The sequence below is a fragment of the Diadema antillarum genome, unplaced genomic scaffold, assembly GCF_040938485.1.
Source record: "Diadema antillarum isolate AM-2024a unplaced genomic scaffold, OU_Dant_1.0 seq00000802_RagTag, whole genome shotgun sequence".
Classification (NCBI taxonomy): Eukaryota; Metazoa; Echinodermata; class Echinoidea; order Diadematoida; family Diadematidae; genus Diadema; species Diadema antillarum.
The window spans coordinates 717,416-739,754 of record NW_027271684.1 but is presented as its reverse complement, the minus strand read 5'-3'; the positions used below and the strand labels follow the sequence as shown (position 1 = coordinate 739,754).

The following is a 22,339-nucleotide window of genomic DNA, read 5'->3' as shown; positions in this document are numbered from 1 at the left end:
CAGCTTAAAATAGTATAGTCTATGCTGTGCATGTCTTCAGTACTATTTCAGGCCTTATTCATTATTTCTAATAAAACTTTGGAGACTTTTTCATGTAGCCATTTAGATTTAAATAATACTCGACCAGGGTCCAGCTCCAGAGAGGGTTTGTAAACTTTATTCAAAGTCAGCAGAGACTTGAAGACAGAGACCTCGGTCGTCAGAGTAAGAGAAGGTCTAAAAGCCTATGGGCTGATACTAGAAGTAAAACTCAGACAGCACGATCATGCACATTTTAATTTTTGTTGTTGTTGATGTTGCTACAAATACAATGATAGATTGGAACATACCCCGGTACTAGTAGAACATGGTAACACTATTTAATGTTTTGATATGATTCCCTGGAATTAAAAACCTAATAGTTTTGAGCTACTGTTGTACTAAGTAGTACGGAAGTAGTAGGTAGATCTGCCGGACACCGTTGTTGTAATTCCTTACGCCGTAAATCTGTAACTGCGTAAATAGTATTTAATAGATAACATTCCAATTTCTAGAGCCATAGATATGCATGGGATGGATCTAGTACTAGAGTCTAGAGATGGGATGGAAATAGAGCAAAATCTGAAACCTTACTCAAAAATAAATCTTGAATTTAATGGAACTGATTTATATGCTTTCATTTCTAAATTACCTGCAATAGAATTGTACACTATACAGCTACAAGTTGTACCGTTTTGGCTTGCTCATATCAATGTCAGCATTATCTGATATATAGTTTTTGAGCTAAATCAAGGATCAAAAAAGTGGGAAATGTTTTTAATATTTTGGTAACACTTTTTCTAGTATTTTGTTGTCATCATGATGTCAAGTAACTACAATGTAGATCTAGATCTAAAATTTATGTTAACACAGCCTTGAATCCTCAATGCTTTCAGGCAGTTCTGGAAGTTTGCTGCTTCGTCCAAGTGTGCTGAAGTGAAGACTTGTCATTATGCAGAACATCCATCTGGCTGGAGAGGAGGACGATGAGATGTACTCTGGATACAATGAGTACAATCCTTTCTTTGATACAGAGGTAAAATGTGACTGTGCATCGCAAAACGAACAAAAAAGTTGCATGCAGTGATTTTGTATGAGGACTGAAAATAGGTGAAATGGGTCAACCTAACCAATCTTGGGTTTTTCATATTTTCTGAAAGAGCAAGTCTTTTTCTATATCATATCAAAGTTTGGGATCATAAAACAAACAGGAACCTGTGCTTTCAGCAGTTTTTCTCAAACACTTTTTGGTGGAGTAGTATGATTAGGTGATTCTCATAGAACCCTCTTCTCATTTTTTAAAAACCCTGTCCTTACTCTTCACTTTCAACTCCAATAACTTTGGAAGGAATGATGCTACTGCATTGAAAGTTGGCATTAATCATCTACAGAATGTGTTAATGAAGCCTGCTCGATCTCAGCTTAATCCGATAATCCCTTCATTGTTGTTGCTCTGGTGGTCAACATCCTGTTTTTTGTTCCATTCATCCCACAGCTAGCCTGGCTTGGTAAAGATTAAGCACTTTAATACACCCAGTATGCTGTACTTCAGAGCCTGTTTTCTCAGTTCACACTATCCAGAGTGTGTCCTTTCTTTCCAATATTAAGATAGGTTAAGAGAGTCCATTTGAATTGAGTTATAAATACATCATTTTAAAGCTTAGAGTCTGCTCTTTCAGAATCAGCTTTTAACTAAAAATCCATGTCTGGCAACTTTTTGTTGGTTTTCTGATGCAGGGTCAGAAATAGACTTGTCATGCCCATGGAAAACATTTAATTGTACCTAAAATATTGGTGATATGTGAGTGATAAACTGCTCATGGCATGACAATGCCATTACAAGGGTATCAAAGTATCCTTTGAATTGTACGCTTCGCTCTAAAGCATGTGAATGCCGTTGAGCAATTCCAACAGCGCACAATGCGATGATGCCACTAATATTACCCCATCTACAAGGCACTTCCTTAAAGTCTCAGTTCCCATTCATCTTGCCCTGAGAAATGGTTGTATAATGCAATAAAATGTAGGCGACAGGCGGAACCATGATTTGCAATGTATGTGAAGTGTTTTATATTAAAACAAATAATGAATGGTCTTTACAGCAAATAATGTGCAGTGGAATAAGAATTCACATTCTGTGCATGACAAGGCATCCTACGCAAGCAGACTCCATTTGCATGAATAGTGGGTTTTTTTTCATATTCTCGTATGAAATTATGTTTCTACCATCACTCTCATGACAAATTCACTGAAGTGTCATGATTTAGATGATCATTTACTTAAATAGTGGACTGATGGTGCTTTAGACAAAAGGAAATCCTCATCTATAGGGTAGATGCCACACATGTATCTGTTCAGTGTTGGCTGACACTATAAATGAGCTAATGTCACAGAAACATAAGGGTAATTAAGTTCTGTGGCAAATTCTAATGCTTTGACAATACTGGAGTGGTGGCACTCAAACTCAAGGAAGATGCACAATATTTTTCTTTGTTAACATGATGCATTAAATTCATGGTTATATATAGACAAAGACATGCATTAGACATGTACAATCATTAGTACAGTTTTATTCTAAGGAAAAATTGGAGTCTGCCAGATTTCACAGTTTTGTGACTTCAGTGGGAGAGAGTTCGTTTTGAAATTGCTTTCTGCTTTTCCATGTGCCTTAAGGGTTGTCATGCATTTGTTTGTTTGTTTTTTTGTTAAAAGGAAACTTTACAGGGAATGTTATTGATGGAGTGAAAGAGATTCCTTGTAAAATGAAGTGTATTTCATGCATACTGAGCACAGAGTGTCACTTTTCATGCACTGACCTGTGCATTTAACATTGTTATATACAGAATCTGGAGCAAGATGAAACCTTTCAGAAAACTGTGCAGAAAACCAGCCATGGACGACGACCACCCGTAAGTTGGAGTGTTGCCATCGAGACAAAGTATCTGTGTAACTGTAATCCTGAGTAGTGATAACAGAATGGGTGTGTGAGGTTTTTGTTTTGCTGTGAACTAATTACTTGGCAAGGAATTTCAATTTCCTTTCAGCACTTATTTCTGTACCTTTCTTTTTAACCATAGTTATTTTGTAATTTGATATCAAATGCAGAAAAAAAAAAAAAATGCTGTAGTATTAAACCATATTACTGACCAGACTCTCATTTCATTGTGGTGTTGCTAATCAAACCAGAGATTAGAGCTTTAGATTTACATACATGTAGTTGTAGTAATGTTAGTGAGACTCCTTGTTGGAAAACTGTAAATCAAATCATCTCTATTAACCTTTTTTGTTTGCTTTATTTTTGAATGAGCAGTGCTTTCATACAGTGGATGTCTATAAGTGCTGATGATGGCCGCCTTTGAAAGATTGTACTGTAAAAGTGGATATTTTCACGCGACTAATTTTTCGCACTTGGCCAGGTGAGAAGAGTTTCACATGTTTTTAATTCCGCGGAGTAAAGACATCAGCTACTGGAACATATGACACGCAAATATATTCGCGTGTTTTTATTTTCGCGCTAGCTTCTGGTTGCGCGAAATGCGCGAAAATTTCAACAGCGCAAAAATTTCCACTTTTACAGTATCTGAAAATGTCTTGCAGTGTAGCACCATTGAACCAGTATTCCAAATTTTCTTGTTAGTTAGCAGTGTAATTGAAACTGTTTCTTCAAGCTCTGTCCATTTTCAAGCAGACCTTTCTTTTCCCACCAAAGTAAATTTTTAGGGTATGAACAAAACTTACATCAAAGAAATTGAATTGATCATGTTTTTGAACTCACTATTTTTGAGCACACATAAATTGTGTTGCAAAGTGGGATATCTACCTACATTTTTTGTGGTTGATATTGTGTGTGAAACTGATTATGTACTTCAGAATATTTCTGATTTTCCCATTTAACATACTGCACTGCACTGCACTTTGTGATTCCTATTCCAAGTGTTTTTTTCCCCACTCTCATTGGTCTGGGTATCTTAGATCTGTTGTATGTATGCATTGTAAATTTCTGTCTCTCTCCTGGATACAAACTTTACCTTGCTACAACTGTATGCTTTCCTCAGATGACAGCAGCTAGGCAGGTTCAGGTGAGATATTTTTCTCTCTTTCACACACACACACACACACACACACTCTCTCTCTGTCTCTCTTTCTTCTCTCATTGTTGTTTTGTTTCACCCTATCATGCATATATGCAAGGCCCTTCCATTCTTACTCTTAGCAATATTTTGCCTCAGCTGCGCCCATTGCTGTGGCCAGTTTGTGGTGCTTTTAGCTTGGGTCTGTTTTTATCCTCACTTGTTCTTTGGAAAGTGAGCTAGTTCCACCAATAATCCAGTACTCTCTAGCACATCACTGAGGCAGATTTGCACAGCTTTGCTGTAAAGCCTGTAAACTTGAGGCTGAGCATGGCAGTAAAAGCAGGGGAAAAATACAAAAACAATGTGTTGGATTAATGGATACAACATGTAGCAGTCCTTACAAAATTTCATTCCTCTCAGGACTGAGCAACAGAGTAGAAAGTTCTTTGTTAAGAATCTCTCTGCCATTTAGCTGTTCAGATGATTTGCCTCAAAGTGTATTTTTTTACAGCACACATACTGTGTGATATGTACATTGTATAGCCACAAGTTTCCATAGCCCCAGTCTCACACATACACGGTAGTACAGGAGTAAAGAATATGAGTGAAGAAAAGGGAGCAAAGGGAACTCTAGGCTGAGGATATTTCTGTGCTAAGGATAGTACAAGGCTAAGAACAAGCTGTATTGAGCATTTTATTGTGTGGTGTATGTCCTAATGTCATCAGTTGCCACAACTTTTCAGTTATATATAGCACCATTCATTTGTCTCTGTTTTTAGTATCATTACTATTAAAGAAGTTCAGTTGACAAACTCATTTCTTCTCACAATCATCTCCTAATTATTGGATTATTCATTAAAGCATGCCATTTCACATATCTATGGTTGAGTGTTTGTATGTATCATATACATTGTACATGCTCACTGACATCTGATGTGGGTAGAGCCTTCATATTCCTTCAGAAATTGCTCTAATTTTTTTTAGTGTATGCTTGCCATCTCAGAATATCTCAGAAGCAAAACAACAATAAAACCAACAACTGAATTGATTGTCAAGTGTTCTTGTAATCTAGCTGAAATCACTGCAATTTTCAATCATTGCCAGTTGCTGCCATTATTTGTTGTTGTTTTTTAAATATTTTTAGTCCATATTTTGTTTCGTTTCTGTTTGTGTGCATGCATGCATGTATGTTAACACATTATGCCTTCAGAGAGCATGGTTGGAACAAGTGTTCAAATGCAAAATGCTAATATATATATATATATATATATATATATATATATATATCCCTAGTTGGCACCTTAGGGAGACATATTGGGGGGAAGTGTCTTCATTAGGGAGACAACTGGTCATTAAGGAGACAATTTTCGTGTCTCCATTGCGTAAACTGCCATTGAACATGTAATAATAAATTTGCATATAAAACAAATGGAAATGTCTTCCAAATGACCCATGTAGGAGTATATATATATATATATATTTATATATTATATATCTCATTTATGGAAATGGATTAAAAAAAAGAAAGATGTAATTTATGTATCAAACCAAGTTTATAAAATTGGTGTAAATCAAATTTAAATGTCTCATTTCATGGACAGCTTTGGATGGCACTTGCCTGGCTCTGCTCCAACAGCACTCACATAGGATGTGTGACAATGTTTATGACCTAGACAAAGTTTAAGCATGGAATGTGTGTGTCTACTGGTACAGCTTCATCATCCATCCAGTTTTGAACAGAAGCTGGAATGGACAGTCCTATACTGATAGCTCTGCCATCAGAGGCAAAGTTTATTTTTCATGAACTGTTAGTGATTGATGATGTAATTTATTTTGTCTTCCCAATGTAGATTGGTGCACAGAGGGGTATGATGGGAACGGCTGCTGGGGTAAGGCTCACATTTTGTACTGATTATCCTTTTATAATTGTTCTGCATCATTATTATAACATGCTACAACATACAGATCATACATCAGTCAATTTTTCATGACTGACATTATATAAAGTACTGACAAAAATATTTGGAAGATACTGTGTAAAACAGTGTACGGTTTTTGTTTGTATTCCTGTCCCCCCTCCCCCTTCTTTAGAATGATCTTCGTTTTGTTCATTGTAGTAATTAGTGACATCTCACGGATATGTTCTGTCTTTCTGTATAAAATATATGTGTAGAAATAAAGGAGCATACATTGTAATTCTTTTTGTCGTTATTCTATGAGAAAATGTGATAGTCTACATGTGTGTATACAAAAAAAAAAAAAAAATGAAAAGAAGAAAGAAGAGAGTCTATTTTTGAATCATAGGGTATTAGTAAAATGTTACAATGACATGAGAATTTCAAGTTAAAGAGCCTCTCCGGTTTCTTACTCTCCTGGTACAGTATTTTGAACAAGAAAACATTGTGTGCTGCAAGCGTGCGGTGTGGATTGATTTGCCGTGTCTTCTCTTTTCCTTCTGTTTAACACTTGGTATTTGTTCTTCTTGCCCCTAGAATCGGCTAAAGACTGGTCTGACATCGTCGATGGGGGCCAGACCAATTACTGGGATGGTTCAGCAGGTAAGATCGAGTTTGAGACTTTGGTCAATTCAGACAGACTGGGCTTGCTCTTCTAGGAGCTGCTACAGAGTATAGATTCCAGAGGAAAAGAAGAATCTAAACCACATCCAATTTGAATATGAAATCTCAACATCTCAATTCTCAAATCACTTATTTCAATTTTCAGTTCTCATGTCTTGAAATTCAAAAACTTTTCAAAACTCAATTTCAAACCTCAAAATCTTTAGTTCATATCTCAAGTCTCACGACTCAAGGCATATATACATGTATCTGTAATCTGAATTACATCATTTTTCACTGTGTTGATGTAGTGTTTTGAATTCAAAAATATGTATTTACATTACCGGTAAGTGTTGCCTTGAATTTTAGGCTCCCTGATTATCCTTCCAATCTCTTCTAGGTAGTTGGATTACGAATCAGGAGAGTTTTAGACAAGTTGACACACGTCTTTTCATGATATCTGAAAAAATGAAATGAGATGTATGAAATCCAGACTCAAATCTCAAATATCATTTAGGCTCCTTGATTCCCTTTCCATCTCTTCACTGGGCTGTTGGCATCAGGACCATGAGAGTTGGAAACAAATGTACACATGTGTCTTTTTTGTAATATTTTGGTGCATTCTGTGAGTGTGTGGATGCACGTCAAATGTCTGCAGTAGAAAAATACTCAATGTATTGCAACAAAAAGATTAGTGTTATACATGACAAATCTTCAAAAGATGTAATATAAGCTTTTTTCTGCATTACAGAGCCAGAATTTCTGCAGGTTTTTCCACTGATTTGTGTCAAAGGAGAGCTTGTGCTCTGAGATTTGATCATTCAGAAGCTGCTACCTTAACTACTAGACTTGTGTTATATTTATCTCCCCACAGGATGGCAGTGTAGCCAGACCTATGACAGCAGTCAAAGCAGCAGGGTATTCCTCCACGGGCAGAGGTAAACATTTGACATTACATCCCTCTCATATTATTTCTTGTTCGCTGATTGGTCAAGAGCATTGATAGTGTGGCAAAACACTCTTCTTTTTTTTAAAGCATATTTTAGAATCCATGGTTCATGTGTACAGGTTTGAGTGAGAATAATAGACTGTCAGTTCATTGGTCGACATTTGCAGTCTGTGACAACATTATTGCCATACTCCTCTTTCAGGCCAACAATTTGACCCCCTCAACCAAGCTTCTAAAGGGCCTGCACCGCCTCTGGAAACCAAGAATGAAGACTCGTAAGTAACCCCTCCCCCCCCCCCTTTTCTTTTTCTTTTCTTAGGATCACTCTCTGGATAGAGTAGCCTTATCTCAAATGGAATAATGTATTCATGTATGTGAATTGCTCATGATATGTTTCAGTGGAGACAGGCTGACAGAAAGAATTTCCTTAACATACTCGATAAACCTAGATTTGTACATTTTGATGAAAGAAAAAAATCAGGGGGGGGGGTGAAGAAGCAATATTTATGACTCTAGTCATCCATGCTATACTCTGTTGACACAGAGCACATTGTTAGAGACTGTTTTGCTGTAAAATATAATCTTAGATGTACAATGTAGGCTCATGAAAACATGGCCAACAACTTTTCAGGAGATGTATTAAAATGTCTTTAACAAAAGGCCTGGATATGTAGTCAGAATGAATGAAGTTTACAGACTGAGACATAGAAAACCCAAATTCAAAGTGTTCCATTACTTTTCATGCTTTCATAAGCAACAAAGAAGGCTTCCAGTATGTAATACATGTCAGGACAATTACCCCTTGTCTAAATACTGGGACTGATTAGTGATAGGGTGTGAGTAAAGATTAAGGTAAGGGTTAGGGTTAGAATTTGGTTTAGGGTCAGGATTAGGTTCAGAATGAGGATTAGGGTTAGGGTTAGGGGAAGGGTTTTGGGTAATTGTCCTAGAACCATACTATGGTTGATTCAGACAGTGATGAATCTTTGTCAGGCAACATGTTATGATGTTATCATGTGTTATATAATGTTTGTGTTTGTCTTTGTGTTTGTGTTTGTGTTTGTATTTGTATTTGTGTGTTTTTGTGTTTACAGTGCTGAGGAGAAGGTCAAACAGCTGGAGAAGCAAGTGACTGAGCTAATTGAGGAGAGCTGCTTTGCCAACAGCAGGGGAGAAATGAGTGTGGTAAGAAGACTACGATACTACAAGTCAGAATCTCTGATAATGTGTCAGTATGAAGCTTTGGAAAAATAGGGTTGAATATTGATGCTACATGTTTCAAAAAGAGAAAAACCTGTAAGGTACTTATGCTACCATTCACAGTATTTCCCATACACAGTTGCAGTGAGGATAAACCATCCAGTTAAAACAGGGCTTCCAGGAGTGAGATTTTGGAGTGAGACACTGCTTAGGGGCAGAGCGGCGTGGAGGGGGTGGGATGGTGTGGAAGGTGGGCACCTCCTTTACATGGTTAGAAGCTTTGACGATTTTACATGCGGTGTATTTGGTATCACCCATTAGCATTTAAGTTGTTTACCAGTTGGGGACGAACTGATTTTGCTTTAACACGCATTTCCCATTGAAGTCGTGCATTGTTACTATCTCCTTGAGTGGAATGGTTCTTCTGATCAAGATTTGCACTGCCTTTTCCAATTTGTATACAGTGGAGAGATTACTGTAATATGTTTAGAGAGAGGCTTACGCTGCAAAAATTGTCCATAGTTTGTGCTTTGATCAGATAGTTTGGTGAAGGGATTAATAATAAATGACATCATAAATTAATCCCTTTTTTCCCCCTTTGCCTTCCATAACAGGCGCTTGAGAAGGCCAAAGAATCGGGACGCAAGGAACGGATTCTTGTGCGGCAGAGAGATCAGCTGCCTAACAATGAGCAAGTCAATTTGGATCTGACATATTCGGTAAGACAAAGTCCCTTTTTTTTGTGCAATATTTGCTGTTGTTAAGTCTGATCAAGACATTTGTGTATTGATTCTATGCTTATGTATTGGATGCTGAAATATTTTCTATAGCTGTATGAACATATTTTTCTATAGAATCTGTTGACAAAATGGTAGAGAAATATTAAAGGATGTAGATAAAATGTCATATAACTATTTAACATCCTTCTATAGAGTTCTAATGAACAAAAAACATTCAAAAATTCTTATCCGTCAGTCATATACTCGTAACTTTTCCAAGGAATGAGGGATATTTTTCTTTTCACAAGGAAATGGACAATTTTAATATTGTTTGTATATCACAGTCAAAAACTGACAAGAGAAATTCTTCTGAAGTCCATGACTTTTGATGGTCATTTGATATCCAAACTTTTTGTGACATGTTCAATGACTCATCATTGTTAACAAAAATGTGCCTATGAATTGAATGCTGTGCACTTCAAAGTAGACAAGGGATATAAAAGACATTTTTGACTTTGACCATGGCCCCTTTCTTATATTCTGGTTGACTTTCATATTGTGCTTCCTGTTTTCTCAAAGGTTCTTTTTAATCTGGCCAACCAATACGAAGCCAACGAGATGTTCGCTGAGGCACTCACTACCTACCAGGTCATCGTCAAGAACAAGATGTTCTCAAATGCAGGCAAGTGTGAGAGATATTGATGCCAAAATATATTTGTGGTATTAAGTAATGTGCCCATGACACCAATGTGTCATAACACAATGATGCTGGCTTAAGAATATCACTAGTCTTATGTTCACTGTGCTTTGAAGAAAAAAAAAAAGGAGAAAATAGAAACCTGCAGTGAGATTGATAGAATTGAAGCTGTAGCAGGTAATTACGGTGATGATGATGATGACGATGATGATGATGGTGATGATGATGATGATGACAACAATGACAACAAAAATAAGGAATCAGTAAGGTGAGGAAAATGACTGAGAAGGATACAAAATGTCATGAGTATAACAAAGAATTTCTATTGCAACAATGATGTAATGATAATTATTCTAATGTGTGGTAATAAGAATGCTGTTATTGCTACATGCATGTTCACAAAATCAAGCCAAGTGTAACCATGATACCTGCTAATGACATGCAGTGATATTTGACAGTAAAATTGTGGATCATTGCAATTATTTGAAAGACTGTCAAACTTGTGCGGCAGTGCCATGAAGTTCATTTGTTTGTGCAAACTCATAAGATTCTCATCATTTCCCAAATTTAGGACGACTCAAGGTCAATATGGGCAACATCTACTTCAAGCAGCGGAACTACCCAAAGGCCATCAAGTACTACCGCATGGCCCTGGACCAAGTGCCCAATACACACAAGAGAATGAGGTAATAAAAAGGTGTCTGTTACTATTTCCTCTCATGAGCATGGTGGGGTTCATTTACTTGGAAAAGGTGAACAAAAAAACGACAACAATTTGTAATGTTTCTCCACCTTGCTCTTCAAAGTATGATTCTACATTCATGAAGGCGAAAGTGACTGGCTTCGTACTGACCACACACTTAGGTTGTACATTGACTCAGATCAGTTAGATACATCTACACATAATTCATCTACTTGCACAATATTCATATGAAGTACAGAGAGATGATCGCACACGCAAATATACTAAATACATTGAAATGTATGCATGTGCATACATGCTTTAATACATGCAAACACACATACACGTGCAGACACCTTTGGGAGAGGGATAAACTTAAATAAGAGTAAGCAAGCTATTTTTCACTGACTGCAGTTCTTGTACATTTTCAGTGGCAAGATACAGAATGTTGGAAAGGGAGTCTTTTCAGTTATACACTGCAGGAGTTCATAGGAGAACATGCAGTAATACTAGGCATAGGATCACGGCTGACGATGCAGTAGTGTACAGCAAAACATATTTTTGGCGTGAAAATTTCATGGATTGGAACCGACAGCCATTTTCGAGGCATGAAATTTTAGCAAATTGTCATTGGCATCCAATGCATGAGAGTGCAGACAAGAACTTTTGCGTGCATTTCATTTTTCTGAATTTCGGCTCTCGCAGAATTCATGATGTTAAAATGCCCGCGAAAATGTCTGGTTTTACATTAATATCCCCTTATCTTCTTGTCTTTCTGCTCCACTCCCAAAGGATGAAGATCATGCAGAACATCGCCAATGTCTTTGTGAAGATGGGCCAGTACGCCGACGCCGTGACCTCGTTGGAGCACATCATGGCGGAGAAGTCGGACCACCAGACGGCCTTCAACCTCATCCTCTGCTACTACGCCATGGGCGACCGTGACAAGATGAAGAAGACTTTCCAGCGGCTGCTGGGGGTGGAGCTGAACCTGGAGGACGAGGACAAGTACCTACCGCATCCCGTGAGTAGCGTTGACCCAGGTTGCCGTAGTTACCCCTTTGCAGCCATACAGTCATCTGATTTCTTTGCACTCTTGATAAACCCTAGCAGTAGTATTAAACAGTTTTTAAAAAAAGTGTACTTATCATATCTTATCATACCTTTGCTTAACATGCCTTAGAAATTTACGCCAGCAATTCAGTCATTTTTTTTCTGTTATTCAACAAGAGTGGAAATGTATACATTACACGTATTGATTTTTCCTGTGAGTAATCCAATTGTGCATGAAATGTGTATGCTTATTTCACAGAAAACAGAAGCATTTTGGTGTGTGTTTATTTTGTTTGTGTTTGTGTGTAATTGTGTATGTGCGTGTGGGTGTGTGTGTTTGAGTGTGACTCTTTGCTCAAGAGTAATTTTGTAACTGCTTGCAAACTCAAATGGTTGTGTCCTAATTAGGCCGTTGATATCTTCTTTGGTTTCAATACTGTGTTACTAATGTTTATATGGAGCATATGCATTTATCCGTTGTTTCCATCTGTAACGCTTTAAAAGTATGCCCACCTGTCTTTGCTTGCCCATTTCAGCCCAGCTTGCCCCGCTTATTACCTTGTTGCTGTGTTTTTGAGCATAGACTAAGATAAGTTTGTCCCCAGATTTTTAGACATTTGTCTAATATCCCTTTTCTGCTGGGTTAAGTACAAAGAGGGTAGAAGGAAGCCAAACAAAAATTGTAAGTCTTTAGGTTTTTATATGCTCCTGTCCTTCATAGCTAGAGTACCATAAAGGCTGTTTACCCTTTTTGAAGACGAGTCCCGGGAATACTCGGGCAAGTGTCAATGGAAAATGTATGTTATAGCAAAATCAGTCCGTCCTCAATGGGTTAAGGACTGAGTACCTCATAGAAACTCTTACATAAACTGTCACAGAAGGGTCTTTTTTTTGTTTTGTTTTTTTACTTATCTTTTCTGTTATTTCATTGTACAGTGAATGAGGTTTAATTGAAATTGATATCTCGCTAAAGTATCATGATTTTGGTAATGAGATAGGATATGTCCCAAACTCTGAAAAGCTGACATCTCTGCTTCTAGCATGTCTATCTTTCCTCTCTGTCTCCCTGAATATTTGACTGTGTGTGAAAGGATGAAGAATTGTACACTCCTGAAGCGGTGAGTTCTAAACTTGCAGGATGGTGGAACAACTTCTCTGTTTGAAGAGTACATCTCTCTTCCTGGAAGACATTTTTTTTTTCTTCTTCCTTCTTCAGTTTCAAGCACACAAGTGTTTCTACTGTATGTTCATTGGTCACTGGCCAGCATGCATTGAGTTCCCATTTTTGTTGAATATTCTTTTATTATCACTGGTTTGTTGCAATTTTTGTTCATATATTTTTCCTCATTTCTGCAAAAAAAAGGAAATAATTTTACGTACTGCATGACTTCCTCAAAGCTGCCACACGCACCATGTTGTTTTGACTTTCTGCTTTTAGGCTCACTTGAAAGAGCAGATGACTATTTGAAGTGTTTGAATACAGAGTTCCCTTTGAGCTCAGCACACAAAATGTCAATACTCAGTGAGTCACGTATCTACAAGATTCCTGAAGAGTCTGCTGTATATTTTGTTTTGTTTTTTCATGACTCAAGTCAAATATGGGTGCCAGTGGCTTTTGTACATTTTAGGGTTACCGATTCATCTAATGTTCCAATAAGAATTTGCAGATTTGCATACTAGTGTAAATGACTTCATGCATTCTTTCTTTACAAATGTGACCCGCTACAACAAAAGGATCCGAAAGTCGGAGAAGGACAATTTTCTGAAAATGGCATGACGCTATTCCGGTACTATTTTGCTATAATTTCATGTAGTACAACTCATAAAAGTACTCGGTTGCAGAGATATCAGTGATTTTATTAGCGCATGTCAAGTAGTTCAGGAAATCAGAGTTTCGAGAAAAACGCCTTCAAAGTTTTCCTTCCGACGCTATCATGATCAAGGGGAGGCGAGACAGTTTTCACCGCTTGACAATAGAAGGTAGGCTCCTAGCGACCTCCGGGATGTTCATTCAAGCTTAGCGCCAGCAGTCTACCCACGACCAATCAGTAATCAGGATGCCATGCACTGACCAATGAGATCACTCCCTCGTTGCTAGGGGCGGACTCTAGCTGCGGTGCTAAATCCAAATCTTTGGACACGTTTCTGTTACATTGAAAGTCAGAAAATCATGGCCCCAAAAAATGTTATTTTCTTGCCTTTCCTTTGATCATTTAGCTTTCAAATTTTGGCAGGTGATAGACAAAAGATTAGACTACAAAATTATGCCAAAAACAGAAATCTGATTGTTTTGACCATTTTTTTATGATGTGACTTCAAGCTCGATTTTCTCGGCTCAGCGATCAGCAACTTTAGGATCCTTTTGTTGCAGCGGGTCACAAATGTTCTCTGTGAGAAGTCAAGGCACCGCTTGAAACTTACAAAGGCTTGCCCACCATAGCAACAAATTATGTAGGACAAGCAAATACTAGCTGTAGAGATTGAATGAAGGAAACGGGACAATTAAAAGCAAGTAGCGTTGCATTTGGGTATGAAATAATTGAATGATATTTCATTATGACACATGTACCTGAGTATCAGACTTGTATTGCTGTGATACTTTAAACAGAACTGTGAGAATTTTTACCACACTTCAGTGAATGTGTGTGGATGTAAAGATATGGAATAAGAGGTTAAAGATGAAGGGGTAAGCATTGCAAACAAATATTTCACATTTCAAGTGATGGTCAAGCATTTTGATGAAACGTAGTTGGATAGCTGATAACCAAATTAAAGTAGTCATTGCACCTGTACGTGTACAGTATGTGTGTTTGTTTTTGTTCAGAAAGAGTAGTTTGAGGGCCAACAATTGAGCTCGTATTTAAAAATTTGCAATTTATGTTTTGGACTGTGGTAGGGCAGTTCCTTTCACTGGAATGATCTAGAGAAATTTTAAGAAGGCATATATCAATGCCAAAATGTAAATTTCATATTGTTGTCAAGAAAAACAATTTCTGTCAGAATAGAAATAAGTATAATGATATAGATCATCTCTGCATTGTACTATTTGAGAAATGACAATGATTGTCTTGTTTGCATGTTGTCTTTTAGGAGGATATGAAAGAAATCGCCCTACACACACAAACTCATCAAGCAAACACATCTCACAGTCACTTCTTACTCTCACTGTATTTGAAAAAGCACAGTGTAATATATGCAGAGGCATGTTAGAGATCACTGTGTTCAAATATTTCTGTTTATATTTTGTTGTTTTCATCATTTTCTTTTATCAACAACACTCTTCATTGTGCTATTATTCAAAGGCAGCTGCCTCTTGACTGCTTGTTGTTTGCTTGTTGTGCATTTCATTTTTTTCATTCATTTATTTTTCATTTCCAACAAAAACATATAAATATATTACAAAAATTGAATACAGTGCATAAATTTCATCATACAAAGTAAAGGATAAATTTACAGAAAACTTGTAGGTATAGGAAAATGTTGGAAATGGGGAGGAATGCTAAAAAGCTGAGCTTGTAGGCTGCATTCCCCCCACACGTAATACAAGAAATTATATGATCGATAGACTGATAAGCATTGAAAATGGATGAAACAAAGAAACTAAGACAAAAAGACCTATAACCTAACTTATCCGAAACAAAAACCCTGAACAAATCCCTACACTACACTAAGTCGCTGTCATGCCGGAAAAGAGAGGAGAGAAACAAAATAGTATGTGTGTGTGTGTGTGTGTGTGTGTGTGAGTGTGTGTGTGTGTATGAGAGAGGGGGGGGGGAGAAAGCAGCTTAATGCGTGGTGTGAAGATAAGAGACAAAGAAAAAAATAGAAGGACACGAGAGGTAGTGGATGGATGGAGCCGCTTAGCTGTAATTCCAATAAAATATAAGGTTGGATTTTACACTTCTTTGCAACCAATAAAGAATCAAGAATCAACAATTCTTATAACTGTTCAAAATATTTTTCTTCAGATTACTCTTAAAGGAACTTAAACTTGGAGATGTCCTCAAACTGTTAGAAAGGTTGTTCCAATATTTAGGTCCAGCAAATGTAAATATAGAATGTGTAAACATTGTTCTAGTTAAAGGCAGATGGAATTCATCTGAGTGACGAGTTGGATATCTATGGAACGAGCGGTTTCTCGCAAACATGCTTGTGAAGACAGACGGCAACAAATTATTAGAAAGTTTATACATAAATTGGCCAAGACAATAATAATAAATATCAGTTATCTTTAAAATTTTGTTTTCAGAAAATAAAACATCGGTGTGGGCTCTCCAAGAAACATGACAAATTATTCGAAGAGCTTTTTTCTGGAGACGGGACAGTCTGTCGAGATATGATGGATGTGTGTTCCCCCAAGCTATGATGCCATAATTCAAATAAGGTAAAATCAAAGCTGAATATAACATTAAAAGGGTGGGAATAGAAAAATAATATTTAACTCTATTAATAACACCAATATTTCGAGATATTGTGTGACAAATACTATCAATATGTGACTTCCATGAAAGTTTATTGTCAATAACCAAACCTAAAAACTTCATTGATGCAACTTCATCTATAACTATATCATCTATTTTTATATTATTAGGAAGATTATTTAAAGTATTACTAAATAATATACATTTAGTTTTAAGAAGATTTATAGACAACTTATTTGACCTTATCCAACATAACAATCTCTTTAATTCAGAATTTAACAAATCCACCAAAATATGAGGATCTGAATGAGAAAGAAAAACATTAGAGTCATCAGCAAAAAGTACAAAAGATAAAATATTAGAAGCATTTATTATATCATTTATATACAAAATAAATAAAAGAGGTCCCAGTAAACTACCCTGAGGTACACCACAGGTGACAGATTGGTTGCAGGAGTTTTGACCAGATAGAAAAACATACTGTTTACGATCAGAGAGGTAACTCCTGAACCACTCCAAGGCCTTGCCACGTATACCATAGTGACATAATTTATGAAGTAATATTTTATGATCAATGGTATCGAAGGCCCTGGAGAGGTCCAGGAAGACACCCACTGTGTGATGAGCCCTATCTACTGCTTTGGCTACTTTTTCAATAAAGGAGAGAATTGCTTGAGAAGTGCTATGTCCTTTGCGGAAACCAAATTGTGAATCAGAAATGATATCATAAAAATCAAGAAATTTAAGGAGTCTAGAATAAACAACTTTTTCTAACAGTTTTGAAAACGATGACAACAATGAAATTGGTCTATAATTACTAATATCTTCCTTATTACCTTTCTTATAAATTGGGATTACTTTAGCAATTTTCATTCGTAGCGGAACAACACCACTGCTTAATGACAAATTAAAAATGTAAGTTAAAGGTTCAACAATATTCTCAACTATATTTTTCAAAATAACGTTATCAATACAATCAGGTCCCGAGCTTCTTTTACTTTCCAAACTCATAATGATATCTTTTACTTCATAACTAATAATCGGATCAAAAAAGAATGAATTTGAGTTGGGTAATTTAAGAAATTCATAGAAATTTTTTTGACAAGCAGGAGTTTTATTAGCAAGATCATGTCCAATCTGCGAAAAGTAAAGGTTAAATGCATCTGCAATCATCACAGGGTCTGTTATTTCCTTGTCACCAGAAACAACTCTTGTAACACAAAACTTATCATTTTCTTTATTTATAGCACTGTTTATTATTTTCCAAGTTTTACTCATGTCATGCTTACAAAAGGATATCTGATCCGCGTAATACTTCTTTTTTTCATAACGCAATATTCTTGTAAGAGTGTTTTTATACATAATATATTTACGATGAGATTGTTCAGTACGTTTAATTTTGTCTGCATAATACAAATTGTTTTTCCGGTTTATAGATCGTAGAAGAGATTTTGTTATCCATGGTGATCTAGGATACTTTTTGTAATCACGTTTAACTTCTACCAAAGGAACATATTTCTCTAAATGAGAATTCAAAATATTCATAAAAACATCAAATGATAAATCCGTATCATGAGTGCTATATACTTCTCTCCAAGTTTCTTCATTCAGACTATTCTTCAAATTCTGTAAGTTATCCGGTGTGACTTTTCTAAATACTTCTCTAGTGGGACTAATTGGTTTCGTGGTGACTGGGATGGATGTGAAAATTGGAAAGTGGTCTGATATATCTGCTAAAATGATATTCGATTTAGGAGTAGGCGTAATATTACAAAATATATTATCAATAAGTGAAGCTGTATTATCTGTCACTCGGGTGGGTTTAGTAATAAGTGGTAAAAAAGAAGCTGAAAACATACTATCAAGTAAATTCTGAGAGGCATTTACTGTGTGGCATTTCAATATATCTATATTGAAATCGCCCATAACAAAGCATTTTTTATTAACAAAAATTGGGTTATGGATGAGATCCTGTAAGGCTTCTAGAAATAATGCACTGCTGGAGTTTGGAGGTCTATATATCAATGTAATCAAAATATTCCTAGACTTTGGGATATTTATTTCAACAACCAAAGATTCTAAAATTTCATTCATGGAGTTAAGTTCGGTGTGTACAAAATAATCAAAATGTTGTTTAATATAAAATGCAACCCCTCCTCCTACCTTGTTAGTTCTATTATTCGTGATAAAATCATAACCAGAAAATGCAAAAGAATTAGGGGAATATTTAGTAAGCCACGTCTCAGTGAGCCCAATAACAGAAAATGAATTCTGGGTAGGATTTTCTAGTAAAGATTGTAAATGTTCGAAGTTGCTATTTAAACTTCGGACATTTAGATGCATCAATGAAAAACTATCATTCGATATCTCTAAAGACTGAAATTGATTAATCGTTAGATAATCAGAACCTTGATGTAATATATTTTCCTCATTCACATTCAAATTATCAAAGATAGAATTAATGGTATCTGCTGCACGGTATTCATATCTAAATGGGTTATTTTCACTTTGTTGATCCTTTTGATTGATTCCAAAAAGGTTAATCAAATCTTCATTCCCTAGAGAATGAAAAGCAAAACTATCTATCTGAGCCATCATTAACAACCAAAATTAAGTATTAGATATGGAGCGTAAGCTCCTAATTGGAGAATAGCAAACTTTACATAAGCCGAGCGGGACCCAACCATGGATTGGAAATAGATTAACAGCTGATTGTGAACACGAGAGATAGCATGACAAGCGACAACATAAACAAGTAAACATAAACAACAAAACATAAACAAAACAACAAAAGCACACATATTGCTCAGAACATAACTAAACCTGATAGACATCAAGCAAGGCGGAGCTCCCGGCGTGCTTGAAAACACACGAGTAAAAAAAAAACCCACTCATGAATGGTATAGATCTATGGCTTACGTATAAGATAGACCAACAACGCCATAGTAATCGCAGACAACTGCGGTTAAACCAGCTAATAATCAACATCAGTTTAGATCTCAGTTTTATGTATTATAAGAGACAATATTACAAAAAAAAAATGGAATGCCGTGTGGAGAGAGCAGTGGATAATAACAATGAACAGGACATTGAAAGATGCTAAACTGTCACTGAATACATTCAAAATGTACAGTATAGCGTCATACTCGACGGACCCTGCACACATTTTCCAATACACATTAATTAAACCCATATATTACAACACTTTTGGTACTTCATGATAATAATATCACAAAAAATAATTCATGTCGGGTTACTTTTTTTTACAGTGATACACAGAAAAAGAAATAAGATGGTTAATACACTTTTCCTCTTCCTCTTGCTATCGTCCTTCTTGACACAAATTAGAGAGTATCAATTTTGACATATCGGTGCATGACATTTCTATGATTATACAAAAGAGGGGGAAATTGATACTGCAGAAATAAATGCAAAAGAAAAAAAAAGATTGTATTGACCTATTGGAAATAAATGAATGATTCGGCAACCATGGCAACGTCGATTGTTAGTGATGCTGCAAATGACGGGTATGTGAACGGATAAAAGTGAAAAATGGCTTAATACATCAAATAGCATCGTTCTATAATGTTGCCATAGTGTCATGACCAGTGCAGCGGTCTTATAAAATTGCATACCATAATTATCAAAAGTAAAGATGCAGCGAGGTAAATTTGATAAATCAGATTGAAGACCAGCTGCTGAAATACATTATTAACCAGGATTAGGTCACAGTGTCCATCGGTTTAACAGTTTGACTTGGTATTCAATTACATAAGAGAGGAACAAAGTGACGACAAGAAAAAAAAAGAAGAAGAAAGAAAATAGCGAATTACAAAAGGTCCCATATCATTCCTGGAAAAGCTAACAAAAAAACCAGGATCAAATTTCTACTCGTATAGTTACTCTAGCAACAATTAAGTTGCTTTGGGTCATACACCGCAGCCGTTCATCATGATAAGCAGATGACTCCGACAAGAACACAACAATAAGAAAAAACAAGCCCAGGTTCATCATTCAACCACGTTGCGGTTGACCCTCAGCCGCCAAGTTCATTCACAGAGAAAAAGACAAAAATCGGGTTACACAAAACTTGTTTGTGCACATAATTGGTATATGGTTATCTGGTACAAGGCATAACTTAGATATCGCGTGTACTGTGTGAGGGTAGAGAGGAACAAAAGGACCAAGGAATAAACATCTGAATTTGGGTTCACGTGACGCCTCAGCGTACATCTTCCATACATTTATGGTACACTTTCCACAAACCCTTGTCATTTACAACACTGTATCATTTGTACTCCCGAAACAAATAATACAAACTCTTTTCTTATTTGGGGAAAACAAGAGAATTCAACCGGCGGCTTATCATTAAGGAACTTGTAGTTACTCCAGCGGCAAATAATCAGCTTTCAGTAAGTTGCTTTAAGTAAAACGCCGCAGCCCCATCATAAGCTGATGACGCCACCAAAAAATAACATAATATAACAAACAGGGTTCATCATTCGTACATGCTGCGGTTGATCCTCAGCCCCCAAGTTCATTTACAGGAGGAAGAAAAAAAAAAACGAAAATCGGGTTACATAATACTTGTTTGTGCACATCATTAACGAACTCATAGTTATTCCAGCGAGAAATAATCAGCTGTCAGTAAGTTACTTTGAGTAGAACACCGCAGCCCCATCATGATAAGCTGATGACGCCACCGCAAACAGAACAATAACATAAAAAACAGGCAATGACAGGTTTCATCATTCGTACATGCTGCGGTTGATCCTCAGCCGCCAAGTTCATTTACAGAGAAAAAAACCGAAAATCGGGTTACATAATACTTGTTTGTGCACATATTCGGGATGGTTGCCTGGTAACAGGCATAACTCAGATACCGCGTGCACTGTGTGACAGTAGAGAGGAACAAAAAAGAGTAAGGAGTACAAACATCTGAAACCGAGTTCATGTGACGCCTCAGTGTACGTCTTCCATTCATTTACGAAACCATTTCCACAAATCTTTATCATTTACAACACTGTATAATTTGTGCTCCCAAAACAAATAATGCAAACTCTTTTCTTATTTGGGGAAAACAAGAAAATTCAACCGACGGCTTATCATTAACGAACTCATAGTTACTCCAGCGACAAGTGATCAGCTTTCAGTAAGTTGCTTTGAGTAAAACGCCGCGGCCCCATCATGATGATAAGCTGATGACGCCACCAAAAACATAATAATATAAGAAACGGGGGTTCATCATTCGTACATGCTGCGGATGACCCTCAGCCGCAAAGTTCTTTTACAGAGAAAAAAAAACGAAGGAAAATCGGGTTACATAATACTTGTTTGTGCACATATTCGGGATGGTTGCCTGGTAACAGGCATAACTCAGATACCGCGTGCACTGTGTGACAGTAGAGAGGAACAAAAAAGAGCAAGGAATAAACATCTGAAATCGAGTTCATGTGACGCCTCGGCGTACATCTTCCATACATTTATGATACACTTTCCACAAACCCTTGTCATTTACAACACTGTATAAGTTGTACTAAAAAAATTGAATAAATAAACCAATGGCTTATTATTTGTAGTGCGCTTTCTTATACCTTATTCTGCTTTGCCCTTGACACATGCCAAAATGTGTCCAATTTCATCATTAGTACACCAAGCTCATTTACAGAAAAAGAGAGACCAAAAGAGGTTTCATAGTACTTGTTTGTGCACATAAATGAAATCATTACCAGGTATCAGGCATAACTTTAGAAGTGCCGCATAATGTGAATGTATTAAACTTTTAAAGGAGGAACAAAATGACCGTTGAATAAAAAATCTTGGGCTGAATTAGTGTAACGTGTCAGCGTATATCCTCCATACATTTAGTATACACTTTCAGCAGACCTTGGCTTTATCATTTGCAACACATTGTAATCTGGGTGTACTCCCAAAGCGAATAATGTAAAGTAAATCCATATATGGGGAAA

General features: G+C 36.5%; 1 protein-coding gene across 1 annotated transcript in view; it reads left to right on the top strand.

Annotated features, from left to right (window-relative positions):
- LOC139739500 (intraflagellar transport protein 88 homolog) overlaps nucleotides 1–22,339 on the top strand; it is a 38,486-nt gene that overhangs the window by 220 nt on the left and 15,927 nt on the right. The window contains exons 2-13 of the mRNA XM_071650105.1: nucleotides 961–1,054; nucleotides 2,862–2,927; nucleotides 4,074–4,097; nucleotides 5,942–5,980; nucleotides 6,584–6,649; nucleotides 7,524–7,587; nucleotides 7,801–7,873; nucleotides 8,693–8,783; nucleotides 9,413–9,517; nucleotides 10,097–10,199; nucleotides 10,786–10,900; nucleotides 11,689–11,920. Of these exons, the coding sequence (XP_071506206.1) occupies nucleotides 961–1,054; nucleotides 2,862–2,927; nucleotides 4,074–4,097; nucleotides 5,942–5,980; nucleotides 6,584–6,649; nucleotides 7,524–7,587; nucleotides 7,801–7,873; nucleotides 8,693–8,783; nucleotides 9,413–9,517; nucleotides 10,097–10,199; nucleotides 10,786–10,900; nucleotides 11,689–11,920 (1,072 nt within the window). The remainder of the gene's footprint in view (nucleotides 1–960; nucleotides 1,055–2,861; nucleotides 2,928–4,073; nucleotides 4,098–5,941; nucleotides 5,981–6,583; nucleotides 6,650–7,523; nucleotides 7,588–7,800; nucleotides 7,874–8,692; nucleotides 8,784–9,412; nucleotides 9,518–10,096; nucleotides 10,200–10,785; nucleotides 10,901–11,688; nucleotides 11,921–22,339) is intronic.